The 25229-nt window shown below is 41.0% G+C and overlaps 1 protein-coding gene across 1 annotated transcript in view; it reads left to right on the top strand.

The window, feature by feature from the left end:
• Positions 1-24445, top strand: part of ece2a (endothelin converting enzyme 2a) — a 157048-nt gene extending 132603 nt beyond the window's left edge. Inside the window, exon 4 of the mRNA XM_070541713.1 lies at positions 22237-24445. Within this exon, the coding sequence (XP_070397814.1) occupies positions 22237-22527 (291 nt within the window). The 3' untranslated portion in view covers positions 22528-24445. The remainder of the gene's footprint in view (positions 1-22236) is intronic.
• Positions 24446-25229: the final 784 nt, after the last annotated feature.

The raw sequence follows: 25229 nt of genomic DNA on the forward strand, positions 1-25229 counted from the left end.
AGTCCTAGAACCCCCAAGGCGCTTTGCATAACAAGCAGTCATGAATCCATTCACACACACGTTCACAGGTGGTGATGGGCTACAATGTAGCCACAGCTGCGCTGGGGTGCACTGACAGGGGCGAGGCTGCCAAGCACTGGCACCAACGGTCCGTCCGACCACCACCAGCAGGCAAGGTGGGTTAAGTGTCTTGCCCAAGGACACAACAGCAGTATTTTCTGGTCGGAGCCAGGATCAGTCCAACAATTCTGCAATTACTGGACAACCCGCTCGACCTCCTGATCTTACCTCTTGAAAAAGGCCTAACTTCTGTGCTAATCAGCATGTTGATGCTGTCCACTTGACAAATGTTTGTTGTTTTGTTGCCATCATTATCACTGCTGATCTTGTTTTCACTCCTTGCTGATTTTGGAGTTTGATCAAAGTTTCTGCAGCATTTGCAAATTAAGATGAACCCAGATTATGCAACTTGAGGGCCAGACTCAGTGAAATGGCACGGTGGTGACCACCCACCTCTCTCTCCTCATCTAACCACCACAGAAAATCAGCAACCAGATCCACTGTATTGTGTCTTCAGCCAGACCTGAGCTCACATAGGAGAAAATGAAGATAGCCAAGGATAAACTGAAATATTACGGTTTACTGAGAGCAGAAACTCAAAGCAGCGCAAAGGAGAAAATAAGGATTAACTTTTGGAGCACTGGTGACTACTGAGTAGATGAAATGTCATTCATCTTAGACTGGCACTTTATCTTTTCTCTGACTAATTCAGGAAGTCACACTGGGACTTGCAGTGACATATACTGAGGTAACATTGCCTAGGTTTATACAAGTGCAGCTGCTTTTGTTTTCAGTTCATGGACTGTTTCAATCAGGCGGTACAAGCTAAAACAGGTAGAGAGCATGCACACACACACACACACACACACACACACACACACACACACACACGTGCATGCACACACTCACACACGTGCATGCACACACTGTTTTTGTTTAAATGGTCTTTGATCATAAATAGGGAGCCTAAGTCTCCTCCCCTTCTGGTTGGCTCATGGGTCCTGTGATAAATAAATGCAAGTGAACGGGGCTATAAAAGCCATTTTCTGATCCGCTTTCCTTTAAACCAGGTGTGTCCAAAGTGCGGCCCGGGGGCCATTTACGACCCTCGGAGTGATTTTGCGTGGCCCTCACTGGCGTTTTTAGAATAGTGGAATTAAGTCCCTCCAGGAGGCTGTTGGTATGAATTCATAGATTTTAATGTTTAATGCTCAATCTTTTTACTAATATACATATGTTAGGCCTTTTTAGAGCAAAACAAATGAAAAATATAAAACACTGTTTGCATTCCTAAATATATATATATATATATATATATATATATATATATATATATATATATATATATATATATATACTTTTTTTTTGTGGCCCATGAAGAGTTTTAACTTCATGATTTTGGCCCTCGTCTTGAAAAGTTTGGACATCCCTGCTTTAAACTTTGAATCACACACATGTTGTACTTCAGTTTAAATGAAAAGAAATTATGTGTGTTTCGACCATGGCTGTCATGCAATTTAAGATTCATCACCTTGTAAAAATTCTTCAATAAACGACTGCAAAATCCCACGTCGCATTTATGACCTCACCGCAGAATCTCTTCTCCCCCAGCGTAGCTGCTACTCACATGACCAGATTTATAGTGGTTTCCTCCGTGTTTAATGCTCCTTCTTTCATTCAGGAAGAAAAATTTGACGCTCACTAAACTCACAGCAATTTTCTTCTCCTGTTGTCCGTTTTTGGTTTGATGACGATAATTTGGTGAGAAGCATTTGTAGTCTGCTACATTTTTTCACACAAAACTTAAAATAACTTTTGTCGTCATTCGAAAATAAACGCTTTATTAGCATCAAAATGCATCTTTAATGATTGAGTAAATCCACTTTCTTTGCTGACAGCCTGTGTAGATGAGTGTCTAATAGTGCTGTAGACATGTGTAACCAATATTTTGGCAGTGTATTGATGCAGAGCTGCAGGGTGACGTAGTCTGTGTAGTGCTATGTGGCTATACTGCACTAGACTCCAGCTGAGTCTCAGCCACACCTCCACCTGGCTCAACCACTCACCTGCAAATATGACACGTTGGCACTCAGAGCCGCTGGCTTCCTTAACAAAACGTCTTCCTCCCCTTTCTCTTAGTGATTGCGGTGAACAGGAAATTCTCTTTCCTGCAGTCAGTTTCTGTGTCTGCTCTTCTTCTGAGTGGTAAGTCTGTACTTTGTGTGTGTGTGCGCTTGTTAACGACTCTTTTTCCAACTGAGAAACTTCAAGAGCGCACTCTTGGGGTGGTTGATGGGCATGCTGTCAATCATCGCCTAAGTGCTGCACTCTCGCGCCTTTTTTCAAAGTATTTATCTAACGAAGTCTGGTTGAAGCAAGTCTCCACTCATGGTGTGACTTACACTTACACAAGATTCACAGACATCATATGTGAAATCCATGGCACATATCAAACAGGATCAGAAAATAAAGTTTATCCTCTCATAGACTCCCATTCTCTTTTTTTGGACATTTGGGGACCCATGGTCTGGAAGTAGATGACATAAAACGCATGCTGGTTGTTCTGTAAAAATGCTAACAAGCAGAATAGCTACTGAATGGAATGCGGCCCTCATACAACCTGTTCATTAACCTGTAAATCTGCTCCACAGTCCTTAATTTAAAGGTCTTTGGAATTAATACAGAATAGGGCTGCACAATATATCGAAAAATTATCGTCATCGCGATAACAGGACGTGCGATAGGCCCATCGCAAAACATGGCAAAAACAGCGATAAATGTTTGGTTCAAACATTTCCATCCGTGTCATACATCAGCTTTTTGTAAACCAGCTCTGTTTTTTTACGCGGAAGTATTATTTGACCAATCAAATGTAGTCCTTCTGATATGTGGCCAATCAGATGGTTCCGTTCACGTAATACGCCCGCCCCCTATGTAGACCCTTTTGGAAAGCAACACCCGAACAGAGTTTGCGGCGCCGTTCCCTCGTTCGTCGTGCTGGCTCAGAGCAACGAACGCACTTTGTGCTGAGGTTTCTGGATTCAGCGCTGCTTTCAAACGTGAACGTGAGTCCGCTCGGTGTCGTTAATAATTTTTACCGGGCTGACTCCGACATGTGCCGGTGAAGCAACCCACCTTCATGTCCCTAGTGTTAGCCCCAGGCTCCGGTTAGCTTCCAGCTAAAAGGCTACAGCACTCTCCTCCCAGTCCCACCCTGCTAAAGAGGGCCTGGAAAAGTTCCCCCACACATCAAAGTGATTTTTCATTTATGAGCTTTTATAACCTTGTTAATCAGGATAGTTGATTTGCTGCTGCACATAAACTGTCAGTCAGAAGCTCTGCTAGCCGGTTATCTTAGTTCATTTTGTTAGCTTGTTATCAGAATCATAGTTGCAGTTTCATCATCTGAGCTGCTTTTTAAGATCTAGGTAAACTTGTTCAATTTGGGGTTAAAAACAAACGTTTTCACATATTTTCCATGTAGTTTTTTTTGCCAGTTCCTCTTCTGAAAGGTAGACAGTTGTTTTTCTCTTTCCCTCAGAAAATCTTAATATTCTCCTAGTTTGGGCCAGCACAGATCACATCCCAACAGCCTTATATCATAACCACATAAGTGGAGAAAATGTTCAGTAGCAATGAGAGAATTTGCTGTTGCATTTAAGTGATGTTAACTATTATTTAACATTTAAACTTATTTTCTGATTTTTTTATTTATTCAAAAAACCCTGGTAAGGGATGTTTTTCTGTTTTTGGAGCATCAGAAAGTTTTATGGTGGTGGTGATGTTTTAAAGTCACTGAGAAACTGCATGCATGCAGTTTGTCGTTTTGCTGCTAATACAGTAGCAGGTGCAGCTGCATATTTTTGCAATAAAAATGTTATGTTGTAATGGAATTCATGCATTAGTTTTGTTTGCTTTGAACCCAGAGCAGACGTCACACGCCAGACGACATCAACACTGCATACTTTAGTATTTGTTCATTTATCGCGAGTAATATCGATATCGCAATATTAAGCACTGTTATCGAATATCACAGGTTTTCCTAATATCATGCAGCCCTAATACAGAACATATACAGAGTGGGATTTAGCTACTTGTTTGTAGACGGTAATATAATTAATAATTTGTACTCAAGGCCTTTATTTAACTTCATTTCCTCTTCTTTTGGGGTCATTCTCAAGTGGCTGTTTGAGGAATGTGTCTCTTCTTCCTTGGCTTCATTACTCTGCTTGAGCAGTAGGTGCTCATCAGGAAAAATGATGAATAAACACTCAAACCTCCTGTTGGTTCTGGAGGAAAAACTCATCAGTGAAGTCAGCAGAATGCTTCCTCTGAGGACCATAAAGTGACACACAGACCAAATGACAATCGCATCATGGTATCACTTATTGGAAGCTGTGTGAAGGTCAACAACAACCCTTAACGGGGAGGTTTAGGTTCAAATTCTGGCATTATTTACAACAGAGACAATTGTGGAGGAAGACAACCAAGTTAAAAACAGTTCTCCATAAAAGTTTCATTCATTTGTAAAGCGGGACTACCCTGGAATTCTTCAGTGAAACTCAACTCTGCATCTTGGGTTTCTTCTTTGTTGCGTTACACTGAAGACAGGTGAGGTCACTTAGACACGCGCTTCCGACACCGTGCTGAATAATTTAGAAAAGGTCGTAATGCAGTGTATGTGTTGGGTATTTGTTACTGTGTGTGTGTGTGTGTGTGTGTGTGTGTGTGTGTGTTTATGTATAAAGCGGCTTCCTCTGCCCTCTGAGATGACCCAGTTAAAAAGTTAAAGTTAAAGTCACATTAGTTGTCACACACACAGGTGTGTGTGTGCGAGATTTATTCTCCGCATTTGACCCATCCCCTGGGGGAGCGGTGAGCTGCAGACACAGCCTCGCTCGGGAACTATTTGGTGGTTTAACCCCCCAATCCAACCCCTTAATGCTGAGTGTCAAGCAGGGAGGCATTGGGTCCCATTTTTTCAAAGTCTTTGGTATGACCCGACCAGGAATCGAACCCCTGATCTCCCAGTCTCAGGGCGGACACTCTACCACTAGGCCACTGAGAAAGGTTCAGATCAAGTCTGCTGATATCTGATGACGAGGATCTGTTTGTTTTTGATCAATGCAGTTTGACGCTTGAGTGTTTAAATTGATTGCCATCCCTAAGCATGCATGTGATTCTCTTCATGTTAAATTGTGTTAAAGCTGTGTTTTTGTTCCACACGTAAACATGACTTAGCAATTCTTCCTTATGAAAATATGTGTATGTGCCTATCAGGTAGCTCAATACTAGTCATTGCTTCCTCTCAACCAATCAAAAAAAAAAAAAAAAAAACAGACCCAGGCTCTCCTTCACCAAACCCTCCCACAGCAAGGAGTGGGAAGAAGAAGAAGAAAAGATCGTTTCTATAGCGCCTCTCAAGATAAAAATCATGAGGCGCTTCACAAAAAGAAAAAAATGTAAAAATATACAAAGAATTTAGAAAATGATTAAACTATATTTAAATGAGCAAAAAATAGACAATTGTGATTAAAAATTAAATTAAAAATTAAAAATGTAAAAAAGATAGAGTGAATATAGGAAAGAGGGAAATCAGTGGATATTGAGGAAGGTGGAATAGGTAGGGAGAGCAGAACAAGAAGAGGTTCTAGCTTCTGGGTTACATCCTCCCCCATTAAATATCATGCACGTCCCTGTGCATTGTTTCTACGGGGTACACAACTTCTTGAGTAAGAGAGTCAATAAAAGCTTTATTAAGTCCTTGGAAAAGGGACCTAACTACGGTCACTAGTGGATTGCCCAATTGAGAGTAAGTTAGTCTTTGAGGAGGCTGACTACTTCGTTCAGATCTCCTGACATACATCTCTGGTTGCACAGTATCATGCTCATCCGTTTCGGTTTGATTCTCAACTGAGACAGGACGAAGTGAGCTCTCTGTTTCCGACAGAGCTGATGAGCTATTCTCTAAGACTTTGGTCTTTTCAGATGTATGTGTCTGATCGTGTATGATGGGTTCAAAACTTACATCACGTTGCTGCGACTTTAGGACACCATCCAATTGAGGTAGGTTTGTGTTAGTTTCATCCCCCGTTTCTACGTCAGGTAAGTATACTTCGGTTTTTTTCGTTTTTTCAGGTAAGTATGTTGCTGCTTCTTTCACTCTTTCAGGTAAGAATGTCGCAGTTTCACTCATTCTGTCAGGTAAGAATGTTTCGGTGTTGATGCCTTTGTCAAGTAAGGACAATTCAGCATTTTCATTACCAGCTAAGGTTGGTTCCTTGCGATCCCCTGTGTGTAAGGATAGTGTGTTTTGTTGTTGAATATTATTTACCGGTCCTGAATCTGCTATGAGTTCCCTATTTGGCAAGGTGACCGCTATTTGATAGGATGGTCGGTTTAGCACTTGTGGAAGATCAGAGTAATAAAACTCATCTACCTCTTCGTCAAGTGGCTCATCTGGGTCAGGTTCTAAGGCTGAACTCTGTCTTGTATGAGGTCTGCTAGGTTTCGTAACGCGTTCTGTTTCATTTTCTAATGAAGAGAGAAAACCACAAGGCAGTAAAAGATCTCTGTGGAGTGTTCTGTTGGGTCCTTCTCCGTTCTCTGGTTTTACAGTGTATACTGGCAAGTTTTCCATCTGTTTGAGAACTATATACACTGTTTGCTCCCATTTGTCTGCTAATTTATGCTTTTCTCTTAAGCGAAGATTTCGGACTAAAACACGATCTCCCACACCTAGTGTGGACTCACGAATGTTTCTGTCGAACCGTTCTTTGTTCTTCCTCGCTGTTTTTTGAGAGTTTTTTATGACAATGTCATAACTCTGTTCCAGATGACTCTTCAGTTCTTTAACATACTGAGAATGAGTTATAGAGGGCTTGTTCAAATGCGGTAACCCAAAGGCAATATCTATAGGCAACCGAGGCTGCCTACCGAACATTAGCTCGTAGGGAGAGTATCCCGTCACGTCATTTTTTGTACAATTGTACGAGTGAGTAAGTGGTTTTACAAAATCGCGCCAGTGATGTTTCTCAGTGGCTTGTAAAGTTCCCAACATGCTGAGTAATGTACGATTGTACCGTTCAACGGGGTTGCCACGAGGGTGATAAGGGCTCGTTCTGACTTTACGGATACCAAGTAAAGAACAAAGTTCCTTGATTGTACGTGATTCGAAATCCCGTCCCTGATCACTATGAAGACGCTCAGGAAACCCGTAGTGGACTAAAAAATGTTCCCACAGGTTCTTCGCGACGGTGGTGGCTTTCTGATCTTTGGTTGGGATGGACACTGCATACTTTGTAAAATGGTCTGTAATCACTAAGACATCTTTAGTGTTCTTACTGTCTGGTTCTATGGAGAGAAAATCCATGCAAACTAACTCCATAGGTCTGGTGGTGGTAATACTCACCATTGGAGCAGCTTTGTCAGGGAGGGCCTTCCGACGGATACATCTTTCGCAAGTTTTAACTTTGATTTCGATATCACTAGCCATTCTTGGCCAGTAAAAACGGGACCGAATGAGATCTGTCGTACGTTCAACCCCAAGATGCCCCATATCATCATGTAGGCTTTGCATGACTGTTGAACGTAATGAATCAGGCAAGACTAACTGCAATGATGTCTCTGGTCCTAATTGGCGTCTCCGGTACAGTAAATCATTTTGAAACTCAAACCGTTTCCACTCTCTCAAAAGGTTAAGAACCACCGGGGGTTCTGCAATAGTATCAGTTGGCGGTTTATTGTCAGTCATAAGCAGCTGAATGACTCGGCCAATGGTTGGATCTTTCCTCTGCAAGGAGACAAGGTCAGCATGGTTATACTTGGGCACAGCAAAGAAACTGTCACTATTGTCTTCCAACTGGAATAGGTCTGGAATGGCCGCTGCAGACATGGCAAGTGACTGAACTAAACCACAAGGAGAATCAGTCTCATCCAAGACCATGTGCTTTTGGCATGTTGCCTTCACTGCTTCGGCTTGAAGTTGAAGCTCGACTTCTTTGACAGAGGATAAAAGATGAGATCGGAACTCATCTAGTCGTTGGCATTCCTCAGTGAATTTTGAGTTGTCTTCAGGTTTATCATGCAGCCTCCTAGACAGGCCATCCGCGTCAACGTTCTGTGTACCTGCACGGTATCTGATGTCAAAATGATAGGTGGACAACGCAGCTAGCCAACGATAGCTCGTTGCATCGAGTTTTGCCGTTGTTAAGAGGTAAGTTAACGGATTATTATCAGTAATGACAGTGAATGTGTTCCCATACAAATAGTCATGAAACTTATCTGTTATGGCCCACTTTAAGGCTAGAAACTCCAACTTGTGCGCAGGGTACCTAGTTTCACTAGAGCTTAAACCGCGACTTGCATAAGCGATTACCTGTGTGACACCGTTTTGCACTTGGTATAGCGCTGCACCGAGTCCGGTCGTACTAGCATCTGTGTGTACTAGATATGGGAGTTTTGCGTCAGCGTAGCCAAGAACTGGCGAAGTGGTAAGTTTTTCAATAATAGTTTGAAAGGACTTCTCACAGTCTTGGCTCCAACGATTCCCAAAGGGTTCTTTGGGGTTCAAGTACTTTGATCTACATGGTGGTGTTTTAAAGTTTTTCCGTTTGGGTGGATAACCAGCCGTGAGAGATGTTAGTGGCTTGACAATATTTGAGTAATCTTTAACGAAGCGTCGGTAATAACCGGTAAATCCTAAGAAAGATTGGAGTTCCTTCAAAGTCTGAGGCTTCGGCCATGTTTTGAGTGCTTCCACCTTATCTGGATCGGTTTTTATGCCATCTCGAGATACTATATGTCCAAGATAACGCACAGATGTCTGGAAAAAACGACACTTATCTGGTGATAGCTTGAGTCCGTATTCTCTAAGCCGTTCAAGAACGTGAGAAAGTCTGGTTTCGTGTTCTTCCAAGGAGTTGGAAAAGACGATCAAGTCGTCTAGGAAAACTAACACTTCCTTCAGATTAATGTCCTTCATACACTTTTCCATAACCCGTTGGAAAGTGCTTGGAGCATTTGTTATTCCTTGTGGCATACGGTTAAATTCATAAAACCCAAACGGGCAAACAAAAGCAGTTTTAGGTTTATCCTTTTCACACATCTCTATTTGATAGTAACCTGACTTGAGGTCCATCACAGAAAACCACTGTGATCCAGCGAGAGCAGAAAAGGACTCCTCCAAGTTAGGCAGGGCATATGCGTCGCGAATGGTTTGCAGATTAAGCTTTCTATAGTCTATACATAGACGTACCTCACCATTCTTTTTCCGAACTACCACTATTGGTGAGGCAAATGGAGACTCCGACTCTCTTATTATACCGGTTTCCAAGAGGGCTTCCAAATGTTTTCTCACGGCTTCATAATCATGTGGATGGATCGGCCGAGATTTCTGTTTGAATGGGGTCTCGTCTTTTAAGTTGATGTGATGTCTTATCTGTTGTGTATGACCAAAATCAAGATCGTGGTGCGAAAACACATCGGAGTAAGTGTTAAGTTTGTTGGTGATCCTCCCTTTCCATTCTTCGGACAAGGGCGAAGTACCGAAGTCAAAACTGAGAGGAGGGTTTGAAGGTGAAGTCTGTTGCTGCGAACTACACGCCGCAAGTACTTTCTGATCACTTTTGTCAGGTTCTGGATATGGCATAACACGATCGGCTTTAACTAACTCAGCGACCACACAGTTAGTGGGTAATGTGATGTCATGGTTAGTTTCGTTTCTTAGTACAACAGGTACTTTGTATGGACCATGTGAAGGTAAGGAAATGAGGCAACAGTCTACAATTATACCCCCTGGTAGAGAACCATTGGTGGTTTGTTCAATGAGTGCATAAGGCTCATGCTTGTTTTGGCTGGGTTGCATAAACCCTTCTAGTAACAGTTTTTTATTTGCAGGGAGAACTTCTTGGGTTCTCCCTCGAAGCTTCACCACACCAACTCGTCCATCTTTGCTTTGTTTTTTTCTGACTGCTAAGGCTTTTAGCACGTGTTGGTACCCATAAGAGAGTGCCTTGGAATCAGGTAAGTTATTGGCAGACAATTGCTCATACAAAGGATCGAGTGTGTTTGTGCCAATGAGTAGTGGTGTATCAGAGTTTGAGCTTATATCCGGAACCACTAACGCAAGGGTAGGTAACTCAAGTCCAGACTGATCGAGCTCTTTTGGAAATGTGACACTTATCTCTATGTATCCTAAATAAGGAACTGCTTGACCGTTTGCGCCCTCGACTTCTAACAGATTACTGATGGGTTTAATTGAGAGGTCAGGTAAGTGTTCTTGGTAAAAAGAATTGGCAATGGTGGTTACCTGGGACCCTGAATCCAGTAAACAATTACATTCAACACTGTTAACTGAGACTGTAGCTGTGCATCGCCCACCCACTAATCTTTTGGGAAGTTTTGGCACTGAATGAGCATGAACTGGCTTGCAAAAAAGTCTCTCTGTCCTTTCCTTAGAGGGACTTGGTTCTACTTTAGCACCTATCTGTCCCACGATAGGAGCTTCTACCGGTTTAAAGGAGGAGACTGAGCAATTGGCTTTGACATCTCCCACTCGCGCTGCTTCTGTCTAAGAGCAAGTCTTTTAGTTGCAACTAGTGCTGGATTTGGCTCGTTGCTACAGCTAGAAGCTATGTGCCCATCTTCTCCGCACTTAAAACAGTATCCAGGCTTTGGTCTGGGCACCACTGCTGTTATCTGCTGAATCTGTTTGGGCTCATCTGGAATTTTAGTCCCCACACGGGGTTTTGACTCTTTTTGAGTTTTCTTTGCCTTTTTATCTGTGTTGTTAACCTTAAGCTGTGCAATTTGGCTCCTGAGCTCAGCGATTTGTTTGCGTAAGTCATCACAGTTATCATCTATTTCCAGTTCACAAGTGTTTTTACTCTGAGAGCATGTTGTTTGCACATTTGAATACACTCTAGTTCGTTGTGCCCCTAAGTGTTGTTTCATGCGTGCTGCTTTAGTAGCCTGTTTGTCTTCTTCAGTGCGCAGTTTGAGGAGAAGTGCTGTAAAATGAGGCGGGTTGTCTTTCTTTTGTTCGAGTTGCAGGTTTGAAATCAGCGAGCTGTCCCAACAGCCTCTGCAAAACTGCTTGAGCAGCTGCTGGTCGGCGTCACTGGAGGAAATTCCATTCCTCTGAATAACTAGGTTTAACAAGGTGTATAACCTCTGAAAGTAATCGGAAGGTTTTTCACCACTGTCCTGGTTTGTGTTTAAGAAGCGAGCAAAGAGCTCGTCGCCGTCTTCGACAGCTGCGTAAGCTGAATCGAGATGTTCAAGGTACGTTTCCGGGTCGGATTTTGGACTAAGAGCTTTAACGATGCTCGCTGCTGGGGCTGACAGACTCTCCACGATTCTTCGTACAATTTGGGACTTGGTGAGTGAAGGATCATTTATGCATAACACTACACTACTACGCCAAGTATCATAGTCAGTTTCAAAAGAAGGGTGTGGAACTCGCCCTGAGAATGGTTTTAGTCTGTATTGTGAAGTAGGCGGAGGGATAACCTCACTGCTTTTAACAATGTGTTCCACAATAACTCGCTGAACCTCAGGTGTGTTTAAAAGATTTGGTGGAATGCAAGGGTTTTGTTTTCCAGTCTCTGTAGGTGGACAATTGTCCTTTGAGTTGTTCATATAGTTAACTTCTGGTGTTAAAGGCAGGGAATATGTAACTTGGTCACTATGGAGCATTGGCTCTAGTTCAGTGACTGGTTCAGATGCATGGGTATCCCTTCCTAAAGATTCCCCAATTTTTGCCAGTTCCTCCATTAGAAGGTCTTTAAATGATTGATTGCTACGCGCAGCTATGTCCCTGAGCTCTGACAGATAGGCATCAGTGGCAGATGTGCTAGTTTCTAGACTGTACGCGCTGGCTAGGTCTTGAATATGGAAGAAAACATCTGGGTTCCTAGTACAAGGTTTGTCATAGGGTAAACATTGTTTCTTTAATTCCTTAACAGTGGCTTCATGTTGAAACTCCACAATAATCTGATCACAGTTTGGTAACTTAATGCGCCTGTTAACTGGTCCGAATCCTTCCATAAACCCAAAGACTTCGTTATCAAGGTCTGTATCAGTTAACCCACTGATTAAAACAGCATTTGAAACTTTGACCTTTTCTGTTTTCACAACTTCCATTTTAAAACACTCAAAAGTACCAATAATGCCAAAATGGCAAACCACTGTGACCTCCAGGCACTCTTATGATGTCAGTCAATGGTTAGCTAAGGTAACAACTCTACAATTCTCCTGGCTGGCTCGCCAAGTTTTATGTAACCGGATTACAGGATACAATAAGATAATTAAAAGAAAAATAAACAAATGGGCCAATAATTAGGTTCGGGGAGAATTGGAGGTTGTTTAAGAATGACTGGAGTCACGGGTATAGCATGAAACGGTTTATATACTAAATTTTAATAATAATGGGAAATATAACACATAAAGATAACACACAAAAACAGATGAAAACAATCGACAATAGTAAAATGGTCGGTATGAGATTTGATCATATGAGTCACAAGTCAGCCGGCGTCAAGTCAAATCCCCACGCTTGGGGTGAAAGTCAGAGTCCGGTGGTGCGATTTTTTCCTACCACACCGTTGAGATTGTTCACAGAAGAGAGCAGTCTGCTCTTCAGTTACTTGAGATGTCCTGGTTCGTTCAGTGGTTAAGGCTCGCCATCTCCCTCGTCAGGAAGAAATCCAGTTCTCGTTCCAAGTGAGTGATCATAGGAGTCGGGATCAAACCCAAGGGAAAAAAAAAACCCAGCCTGTAAACAACAGGACTGTTAGCGAGTTGGCATCGACCCTTCTCGTCACATCACAGCATAAAGTCTTACAGACTTAAACAAATGCTTCACTCTATTGGCATAGCCAATCATGTTTGGGTTCACAGTTCAACTAACATAACATCAATTTGATTGTCTATTAAAATAATTCTCAGTAGCTCTGGAAATATAATTACATATGACAACAATTGTTCAGCTCAATAGGCTCAGTTAGATTCTATTACTCTACACTATTCAACAAGAAATACATTCATGACAACAAGGATACATTTAGTTGTGTTTCTATACAGCATTGTGACACCTTGTATATCTGTAACACAATAAATAAATAAATAAATAAAATGTTCTATAACAAAATTCAACAAAATATAAATTCTGGTCCTTTGGTCCACCTTTGTAAAATAATTCCTCCCTAATCAGTTAGCTTTTATTTATTTTTATTTATCTATTTTTTTTATTATTAAATGTTTGGTTAAGGGACGCATTGCTAATTCTATGGCGTTAGCTATAACGCCCCTGAGGACCTTGTACATCTAGGCCGTACCACCATTAACTGGCGGTTTGAGCCGTTAACTCCTGGGAATCCCATATGCCCTACCGCCGTTAACTGGCGGTTTGAGCCGTTAACTCCTATATGCCCTACCACCGTTAACTGGTAGTTTGAGATGTTAACTCCTGGGATCTAACGTCTAGCAGCCCACTGCTGTCACCTCGGTTGCTGTAATTAGCTTTTTGAATTTAATAATTTACTGAATTTAATCTCATTCACTCACCAACGCGCTCCAACGGTTCCCTCCTACAGAGGATTGGTTCACTCTGTCGTCTCCACACAAATCTATAAGAATGGAATTAATTTGATAAGCTATTTAAGTTTCCTTTTTTTTTTAAGTTGCATCGTTAGCTTTTTCTCTTCTTTTTTCTTTACTCACCGCGTTGGTTCCAAGTTCCTAGCTCTTATTAGAAGGAGTCAAGTCCGCCTCTCCCTCTATCTATGCGGCACCCAAATCAGGGTTCTTCACGGCCTCGACCGTTGTTTTTTTTTTCTCTCTCTCTCTCTCTCTAACCGCTCAGTCTTTGCTTTCTGTATCTGCGTGCTGCACAGCCGTTTGTCTCTCCTCTCGCTCAGCTGCGTCGCACGGTTTTATTTCGCGGAGGCGGGACTTATTTCTCTCAGCCAATGAAATTTCAGATTCCCACCTGGACCAATAGTATACAGCTTTCCTCTTCTGTTTCTGTTAGTGATGTTCAAGATTCTTGTTTTAACCGATGTTTAATATTAAACTCGTTATTTTAGTTATTCACCCTTCCAATATTTCATTATGAAATTATCTATTAGTTAATTAGATATCTATTAATTAGTATTGTTAATTTCCTTAATTTATATTTTATATTTTATCTAAATTGAGGATGGATCATATTAGTAAGCCAATTAGTTAATACCTCATTAAGGTTCTAGCTTCTGGGTTACAAAAGTCATACAAAAGTCAGCCTGAACAGGTGAGTTTTCAGCTGCTTTTTAAAGGAGACCACTGAGTCCACTTACCTCAGGCTCAGGGGTAGAGAGTTCCAGAGTCTGGGGGCCACAGCAACAAATGATCTGTCACCTTTGGTCTGTAGCCTGGTGCGTTGCACAACCAGTAGGCTTTGATCACTGGACCTCAGGGACCTGCTGGGAGTGTAGGGACTAAGAAGATCACCAATGTAACCCCTTCTTTCCACCGGAGCCATCAGCTGCACGTCATAGCTGCTGATAGGAACCGCTGTGGTCAACAGAACCTTTTCCACCGGAGCCGTCAGCAGCCGCCAGCAGCGCGAGTCGGCCACGTCTCAGGAGCAGCATGTCGCGGCCCTTACGCGCCGGTTCTATTTTCTACGAGCGACGCCTCTGAAACGGGTCAAGTTTGACATTTTTGGGGAAGGAAAGACAGGAAATCGGACGGGGAAACGGAGCGAAGCTCCCGAGATTTTCAGAATAAAGAAACATACTGCCTTCCGGTTGCTTTACTTAAACAAAAAGTTACTAACTGTGCGGCCCCGTGAGAAGTTATCACCTAGCTAGCGGTCTCCTTTGTTTTTCAGGTCCGTATTAGCGATTATAAAACGGACAGAACATAAAACACAAACCTTTTGGAGCCATGTTGAAATTTTCTCCTGCTTGTTGTTGTGTTTACTGACAAAGTCACTCGTGTGACTTTGTGCTCTGTCGGTGACAGCTGCTCCCCTGCTGCTTCGCGTCTTGTGGGAAGGGCCAAGCAGCAGCTTACGTGAGCAAGACGTGCTGCTGCAGTAACGTGCAGCTGACGGCTCCTGTGGAAAGCAGGGGTAAGATGGTGCTTGTCCATGTAAGGGACTTTAACTTCAATAAACTTCCACTTTCTCAAGTATTAACAAAACGCTGATTGGACCTGATGTTTTCATGGTGTTTGTGGTCAAATAAAAAAAGACCTATTTTGTTCAACTTTTGTTTGTAAGCCTTATGATGAAAGAAAAATTTGACAGCGTGAATCTGTGAGAATGGGGATCTTTTACCCACTGTGTTGCTACTAACTTATCCACATTGAGACTTGAAGCTGGTCTCAACACACAGATTTTCAAGCATTTTTTTATCTACAAAATGATGCTGAAGGATTTCTTAATTCAGTGTTTAAATAAGATTTCTACTTTGGACTAAATTTGCTTTACAAACAAATCCAAGATGTTGGAGAGAATGTTGCTTATTTATTGGGTTTGTCGTGGATCTCTGTCATTATCGTTGACTGATATTAGTTTTTCTTTTCTATGCTGCAGTTGATACAACATTCTAGAATCATCCTTCACTCTGCTTGGTTCTGTTTTGGCGTTAGTGTTATTTTTACCTTGTGTTTTATATCTAAAAACATCTTTACCCATCCTGATGTGTTTCGTCTATGTCACAGAAGAGGGTAAATAATTCATGCTCAGTCTGGTATCTGCTGGATGTGAATCACTTGAGAGGAACAGGATACACGTGCTCGTCTCAGAGTGACTCTCTTCTCACTAAAAGCCCATACAGTGACGTCTGTGTGTGTGTGTGTGTGTGTGTGTGTGTGTGTGTGTGTGTGTGTGTGTGTGTGTGCACACGTGACAATCAGATGTGTGCTGAAGCATAAAGTCTCCCATGGAATCCATGCAGCAGCGTCTCATTTCAGATTCATGTGCTTTAATGCCACCGGGGCTTTCTGAAGTAGCACGATAATATTCAAAAGTGTGGTGTCAGAGAACATTTCATATTTAGATTGAAATGCATTTTCTAAACCAGACAATTATTAAGTAGCGCATATTAGTGCAGAGTCACAAATAAGCAAACACAATCAGGAACTTGTGGTTTTCCAGTCACAGACCATGTAATTAGTAACACAAACTAACCCTGTTTAGTATTTCGAACTCTCTGTGATCTCTGTAAGGCACATCAGGGCTGTTTGCTGGGCCTGCTTTGATAACCATCTTAATCGTGTAAATAAATCATTTTTTATGTTGTCAGAAATAAGTTGGAGACGTCAGTGAGAAAGAGTCATTAACTGCTCTGTTTTCATTCCCATATCTAATTTAAACATAAGTCATCACTTGAATTGCAAAGAAAGTTTTTAAATGAGAAAAAGTATTTCAGAGAGCTTATTTTAAAAATAATTAATAATATTATTAACATTATTATGCTTTTATAGTCTTATTATTTTAGATTAAATGTTAGTTCTTATTTCCCCAAATGAACAACTTTTTTTAAGGATGTATTTTATTGCTTTTTTCTGTGTGTGGAAGCGAAAAGATTAAATTCAACACAACCTATTGAGAAGAAGCTATTTCGGACTTTCCACTTAAGATTCTCAGTCATCCATGTCATGGTAATCTAAAGGGTTCAGATGAAGGCAACTGGACATCTTTGGTTTCTTGAAGACTTTTTAGGTTCGTCAGTTCCGACTGGAATATAGGAGTCTAGTTAATAAGCTGTGGGTGTACAATGGTCCCGCAGATTGATGCAGTTATGAGGTCGTGTTTCTTTCAACTTCGTCGTTTAGCTCGCATGAAGCTGATTTAGAAAAGGTCGCACTTGGAGTCGATGATACATGCCTTCATCACCTCTCGGCTCGTCTATGCAAACTCGCTATTAGTCAGGACTCCAGCTTTGGCCCTGAATTGTTTGCAGATTGTGAAAAATGCTGCAGCACGATTTTTAACGAACATAGGCAGACATAGCCACATTACCCTGGTTTTGGCGCACTTCGTTGGCTAGCTGTTGTGTTCAAGGTCAAATTTAAGATCTTCCTTTTTGCTTACAAAGCTCTGAAGGGTCTGGCACCTGCGTATTTGTCAGACCTACTCACGCCCAACATGCCAGTGCGCTCGCATCGGTTAGCTGACTGCCTGCTGCTCTGCACTCTGACAATGCACTACAAGACAAGACTGTTAATTTGCTGCAAAAGATGGATCAAGGAAGCAATAGAAATAAGGAGACGTGGACACAAAACCATGAAAAGAGATGGTGGAGTATTCACATTGGATTATGATGGGACTATGTCATCAGCAAGGAGGACGTAGACATTGTCTTCTGCTGCCCGCAGATAAACGGAAGTGACGCCACCATCACCGGGGTAGTGAATTTGGAGGGTTTAATTATGACCAATAAGATGTGATGTTTCTATATAAATATAGAATATCAAGCTGACTGATCTTTGAATGTTTAACCAGAAGAATTTAGGATTCTTTGCTTATTCAGGGACCATAAACACACTTCGTATTAATTCAGAAAAGAGTCAAGTATATAATTAAAAATAAACGTTATTTTCTAGACTAATTATAACACATGACAAGCTATGAATAATGATATGTGATGGAGTGTATGTGTAGTGATGGAATGTGAAGTAGATGTTTATCAGAACCTTTGTATCTGGAAGAAACTGTGAGTTCTGGGTGTAAAAAAATTGTTCTGCTATAAACTAGAGAGTTGTTTATTTATAGAACAGCATCAGACGCAATCTGTTATGTCTATGAACCCTGACCGGAGACCCCCGTTCAGATCCGGAATGTCAGGAAGTATTGTGGACCACAAGACACAGAAGTCTGTAGAAAAAACCGCAGTACGACCAGACCGGTCTCGAGTTGTCTCCAGGTCACAACTGGCATGAAGGTTGTTGCGTCTAAGATGGATGGACTCTTAAGGAGTCGTGCGGCTGTGTTAGCTTGCAGCGTGCAAACAAGTTTTGACGGGATGTCAAAGAGATGTTTCCAAAGAGGCTGGTTCCGAATTGGCCACTTCGGAGTGTCAGCTGGAAACTGAGTAACTCGGGCAGTCACTCTAGTTTTAAATCTAGAGTTTATCATTTCTGCGAATCAGAATTTGACATGTTTGTCGGCGTTACCAAATATCCCTCAGAAACCACACCTTCCAGATACAAGATGTTCTTGTTTTGTGGATAAAGAATCTTTTTGTCATGTTCTGTGTCCCTTTGTTCCCCAGCTCCCCCAGTTCCCACTCCAGGTTCTCCTTTTGTGTTCTCTTAGCGCCCTCATGTGTCCTTTGTCTGCATCTCTGTTGTGTGTCTTAAGTTGTAGCCCCAGCCTCTTGTTCCCCAGTTCATTGTATGTGTGTATGAGTTTGTGTGTGTCAGTATGTGTATGTGTTTGTGTGAGTCCTTCCCTTAGTCTTTAGGTTTAGTTTTGTGTTTTATATAGTGTTAGGTTTATCTGCCCTCCTCTGGTTCTCTTCCCCATCCAGATAATTGTTGTCACCTGCCTTCCCTCCAGCCTCACTCCACACACCTGCTTCCTGTTTCCCTAATTGCTCCTCCCTGTCTATATAAGCCCTCCTTGTCTCATTGTTCTTGTCGGTCCATTGTTGTTTGTCAGCGTTGTTCTTTGGTGCTCTGTGTGAGCTTCCTGTCTAGTCCCCAGTTTGTGCTCTAGTTGAGCTTTGTTCAGCCTGCTTTTGGATTTCTGGATTTTGGGCTCCATGCCTCTGGATTTATTTTGGTTCATCCTACAATAAAAGGATTTTTTACTTTATATCAACTCCTGCCTCATATCGTCTGGTGCTCTGCATATTGGGTCCTACTCCTCCTAACCAGAACGTGACACTTTTAACTTAATGTGAGATGGCCTTAACCCGAATTTGCATCTAATGAACATCGTGTATGAGTGTAGATAATGATTCACTTGTTAAATCAAACATTACTGATCATAATATAAAATGGATCAATGTAATAATAAGAATATTCATTTCAACTTCACTGAATTAGGCACAGATTATTCAAACATCATTATTATTATTATTATTCATATAACATCTGGTTCATCCAACCATATGATTATTTATGATTATTTAACTTATGAGTTGTAAAAGTTCACTTTTTATTCAGAGTGTGGAATCCAGCAATCTGAGATACGTTTGACAATCTTGTCCTCATGGACTGTCAACAAGCACTGGAGAATATTCTGGGTGTTAGAAGATAGAGTAGCAACTCCGCCTGGAAAGTGGAATTATGTCTGTAGGTGACGGGTCACTATGTGGTTAAAATATAAGTCAAAATTGACCCTTTCTGGACATTACACCGGCAAACTCTGATGATGGCGGGAGGCATTAGTCAAAACATGTCAGGTAAAAAAACTACCTTTTTACTAAACTGTTAAAAAAGAAACCAAAGAAGTCCAGTTGCTTTCATTTGAACCCTTTGGTATTTTGGACTTTCTAAAAAAAAAGCATCTGTTGCAACAGCTTTCAGTCCAAATGGGAATATTTATTTCATGGAATAATAGCTTTTCTCTAAAAAAAATAGACATTTTGATATAAGACCAACCATTACATCTAAGTACCACTATTTTATTTAACAATCAGTGTTGTGAAAATGCATCATTTTGGAATTCCCAAAAAGTATTCCTTATTCTTCTCAGACTCTGTACTTCTGCAGAACCTTTGTTTGCTCTTTGCAGTCATGCCTGGAACAAAACACTTGAAATCAAACCACAACTGAAATATCTAAATGTGCCATTAAGCCTTCAAATGAACAACAAAGCTAATGTGTGAACAAATTCCAAATAATGTTCTGGTTTGTGTAAATAATTACCTTCCCATGTGCTGTTCGCTAAAGAGTTGCTGCACATTTTAAATGTGGGGTTCTATACAGCAGTTATCACCCATAAGGGTTACATTTCTATAAATAAATTTTAAAAATGCTAATTACAGCCAATTTTCATGCAAAAACTGTCATTGCAGCAGATGGAAAGCAACTGTAAACCTGCAGCCTGGAATTATTTGGTATTTTTTATTGTGTTGCAAGTTTCTCTCAGTATTATGGTTTTGATAAGAGTATATCTGCTGGTGGGAAGTCATTATCTCCTGTAGATTTGTGTTTAAAGGTTATTTCTAGATATCATCTGTCTCTGGGGACATTGGTTAGATGTTACATGTGAAAACTGTTTATAGAAGACAAAAACTTTCTTGCACACAGCTCAGTGTTCTGCATACTGCGTCCATTTACTCCCACACACTTCTGTCTCAGAAACCTTGTGCCAAACTCAGATTAACTACATGTTTCTGTCAGGTTGCATTCTACGTGTGTGCCAGTGAATGTTTATATACTGTTTTCTTGAGCTCCGTTATCCTCTCAGGAGGCTTATGTTTTATAACTTTGGTAGATTGTTTTATCCTAAAAAAATCACAAATTAGAATATAACAGGGACATTACTATTAGGCTAGCAATAAACGACTTAAGTCTAATTTATACTTCTCCGTTTGAGTCAACGCAACACCATTATGCCTTGGCACTAGGCTCTGAGACAGACCCGCAGAGGGTCACAGAGTCAAGCCCAAATTTTTACCTGCCCATTGAAAGTAACGGAAACTGCAAGCTTGTGATTGGTCAGGACGTAATTTCCCCCTGAAAAAATAAAGAGTGCCAAAGCGGCAGACATGGAGCAGATTGAAGGATGTCTCACGGAAAAAGTCCAAATACATATACATTTGTACACCCGTGAATGAAAGAGTTCAAAGATACGCAGCAAGTGTTTGTGGAATTATGGGAAATGTGGGTTTGGAGGTGGAGACTGCATGAAAAGGTGGAAGAGAAGGAAGTACAAATTTGGCCATGTTAAAATGTCTCTGAAACACATAAACACAATATATGAAAGCCAATAAATGAGCGCCTTGATGGCCACTCTCACGGTCTGCCTGTGTAACCTTGAACAGGCTGTACTGCGGAGACAAATGTCTATGCTTCAGGACACTGGGGCATTCTGCCTCTTTCTGTCAACCCCTTTTACAGTCCGCTAATAACACAGAGCAAAACGAATACCACATTTTTTTAAGCATGAACTTTACGGCAGTATTATGAAATTTACTCTCTATACATATACTCGAAATTTCCCTCTGAAAGACATGAAAATAAAAACCTCAATATTTAAATTATTTTTAATGATCTGGCTGCATGACCTGCAGAGTGGTGTTCATATTTGCACATAGCAGTTTCGAAACGCGTCGCGCGCTGGACGGGTTGTTTAGACATAAAAAGGTTGTAGTTTGTTCACTACCTTGCCACGATCCCAAAGTATGTTATGTTTCGAAATGACCTTAAATGTCGAATCCGTCAGTGTCTTGCCAACTTTACCAAAGTACGTAACTTTCCTATGAGGCCAAACTGGCGCCCCCTCTGTCTGACTAGCCTTTACCTGCTACCTGAGGAGAACAGTTGTTTCTGATGATTCAGCTAGCTCAACCGCAGCATCACAGGCTAAAAAAATCAGTCATACTAGTCTCTTGACTGGGCACAGGTTCCAATTTGAGATTTTTTGCTATTTGACAGATACACAGAAAAGGTCACGTCAGTTTCATTATATGATGAATAAAAATGCAGGTGGGTAGATGACTCATAACTAAATGACTCAAAGCTGCCTGGGAGAAAAAGGTGATTTATCCTGAGTGGGGTCATATTTTTATAGCTCTGACAGTCTGTGAAGACAACAGATTAACCTCCGAGGTTTCATAATGGTGTAACAAGTAGGCAATTACAGTCTTGACCTGAAGCTGCACATTGCTACTGATAACTGACAACTATTACTTAAACACTTCTGCACAATTACTGCCTTTGACAAACCCGCTATTTGGTGTTTTATCTCTAGATTTAGTAGAAAGTTTAGATCATAAAATAGTTAAAACTACTGAAGCCACAAAATAAATTCCACTTCCTGACAGATTCTGGGTTCTAATGTTTAATTAGGAAGATTATTTCACCGTATAATCACCCTAACCCTCTTTTAATAAAGAACAAATATGCTGAAGTGTTTGTCAAATTATGAAATGTATGGTTTTACTTGGGTGCCGTGTTGCAAACACCACATGTAATTGTATCTCCCCTCTTTATTTGCCTTTTGTTTCATAGATCAGTCGCTGCCTGAAACCTGGAGGTCGCTTCGTCTCCATCACGTTTGCCCAGCCCTTCTTCAGAAAACGCCTCTACGCCCGCTCTGAGTATGACTGGTCCATCAGACATCAGAGCTATGGAGAAGGTTTTGAATATTTTGTGTTTGTGATGACCAAAGGAGAGGAGCTCAGCACACAGGATGCAGCTTTGGAGAAAAGTCTCCTAGAAGGACCCAGTCCAGCAGCTGCCAGCGCTGTAAGCTTACAACAAGAAGACAAGGAGGACTTCCTGTCTTATATTGACCCGTAATATGACTGTTAGGTACTCGCAGGAATACATGAAATCTGGTTTATTTTTGCTTTGATGAATTTGTTTTAAGCTATTTTAATAATTTCATTAATTCCAAAAACTGATCCAACAGTATTTGATAGAATAAATTCACTATTTTAAGAATGAAAAGACAACATTTTAACAGGTTTATGAAGGTTATTTGTATTTTATGCTGTTGTGGAAAATTTCTCCTAGAAATACTTGAACTTTTTTCTGAAAATTTAATATCTTTATAATATTGTTGATGACCAAACCATGCTGGTGCATGCATGCTCAACATCATGGATATGGCACCAAGCTCTACCTATATTCAGGGGCGCCACCAGGGATTTTGGGCCCTATGCAAAATTCATGATTTATTGTAAATTAATAAAAATAAAAACATTGTTGGGCCATTTGTCAGTCATGGGCCCTTAAGCCGGGCATACACTGTGCGACTTTTTCACTTTTCTGATCCGATTTTCCAGTCGTGCGAGAATCCACGAGATCGGGGCGAGTTTTGCGCCGAGCAGTCGTGTAGTGTACAGGGGGTTACGAGAGGCGATTAACACCACGTGACCTGCTACCGATCAACAGTCGTGAGGTCGCACGGACTTCTGGCGTGTTTAATATTTCGCTCGTCCCTCGTGAGGGTATCGCACTGTTGAAGCGGCGCTGCGAGCAGCTGCGACCCAAAATGTATCAGAACCTCTCACGGCGCATGCACAATCCTGCATCAACTCTGCTCGTTCGCTATTTCCCTAATAACACACGCTGTTCGTTTTTATTTCTACACGTTTTTTTACTCACAAATATTGTCAAGAAAGCGTGTTTGTCGTGTTCATGTCAAATTAAACTGATCACAAAACACAGATTTACTTTCTTTATTTCGTTTTCCTCATCCAACCCCCATAAATCCCTGTGTGTCCTCCTGCAGCTCTCCTGAAGGACAACAGGCAAGACAAAAAAGTCTGACGTGTTGTGTAAAAACTGCTATTTTTAGCATATTTTTAGGGCCGACGTGTTGCTACCAGACGTACAGTGTGAGCAGTCAGGTCGCATCCGAGAACTGGGTCGTGCAGTGAGTGCATGACTCGTGAGATCTGCCCTGCGAGGAAGTCGTACAGTTTGAGCTGAAGCTGAGTGCTACGAGTGAAAAAGTCGCACAGTGTACGCCCGGCTTTAGAATCAACCTAACTTGACTCCCCTGTCTATAGGACCCTGATTTGCTGCCACAGCGATAATGAACCATCATAACCTATCATGCTCTGTCACATTTCATAGGGAGCCCACTGTTTTTTAATACACCTGAAGGCTTCATCAAGACAAAGAACTTCTGTGTTTTTTCATCAAAGTTAAGGTCTTCATCCTCCACCTAAAGTTGGAAAGACAAGATGATATTAAAAACAAAGAAAAGAGTAGTGGTACTAGTACGTCTGTGGTATTTCTACATAGAAATACATAATCATGTCCAAGTTAGTCAATACTTGACAGGCCTTCATCCTACATTATTTCTAACTTCTTGTTTTAAACATGTTGGCTGCACCAGGAAGTTTTTTTCTTCCTATTCTATAAAGAAATGTGGCAATCACATGTAGTTAGTGAAAGTATAGGAAAAAATCCAGCAGTTGATAAGTGGTGAGACAGATTAGGCTATGACTCATCGTGCTCCCCATCCTGACTGCATCGCAGTTTTTTAGCAGTAGCTTTGATTTTACTTCTTTTTTTTTTGTTTGAATGCATCCTCTAAATTCTTAATTAAAAATTGGAATAATTTGGGCGTTTCTTCCTCTGCATGCAACTTGTCATCTTCAACCTTCAAATGGACACCAGGCTGTGTTGTCTATCAGAAATTCAGTTTGATTTGTTGGAATCTGCTTTTTATTTCATGCTAACAAGAAATAATATTTCAAATTTAGATTCTGTGTTTTCATGAATTTACACAGGCAAACCCTGTTTGTTTTTTTTTCTTTGCGGACACAACATGAGTCTCAGGTTCTTTGTGCTGCTTAAACCTAGAGTCAAGCGTGCAGACAGGCAGGAAGGCTTCTGACTGCAGGGGGACCACATTAATAAAGAAGAAATCATTTATTTTTAATTCTCCACTGAGATCTAATTACAGCCTATTTTTAAGACTGGGGAGGAAGAAAGATCTGTGATTTTTCAGATGACTCTTCTGTCTTAGTGTTCAGCAGGAACAACATTATATTTGCCAATTTTCTACACTTCAGGGAATCAGCTAATGCTTTATGTTTAGTCCAGTTTTGGAAATTGAAGACATATAATCTCCGAATATTTGTTATAGTTCGATCCTGTTTGTTCCCTAAATTAGCTGTTCCCTAAAATCTAATGTGATTTGATTTCTGGTTAGTGTCTGTCTATTAGTTGAATGACGAGAAGCGGGATGCACTTAAAACAGGTTACCGGTCAATCCTTTATCTTGTTAAACCATACCACACCATTTTATTTGTTAACTGCTTTGAACACAGCATTACAACTAACCAAAGTGTTGCATTTTAAAAACAAACTGGAGTATTTTACTATTTTTACATACATTTTGAAAATGGGTGAATTTAAATGACATTAGTGGAGAAAACACCTAGATGTATATGAAAGCAGACTGCTGAGGCTGAAACCCAATTAGTTTTAGCTGTTGTATGTTTAAACTACATATAAATCATAAATTAATAAAAAATAAAAAA

Source organism: Nothobranchius furzeri, chromosome 11 (assembly GCF_043380555.1).
Source record: "Nothobranchius furzeri strain GRZ-AD chromosome 11, NfurGRZ-RIMD1, whole genome shotgun sequence".
NCBI classification, from domain to species: Eukaryota; Metazoa; Chordata; class Actinopteri; order Cyprinodontiformes; family Nothobranchiidae; genus Nothobranchius; species Nothobranchius furzeri.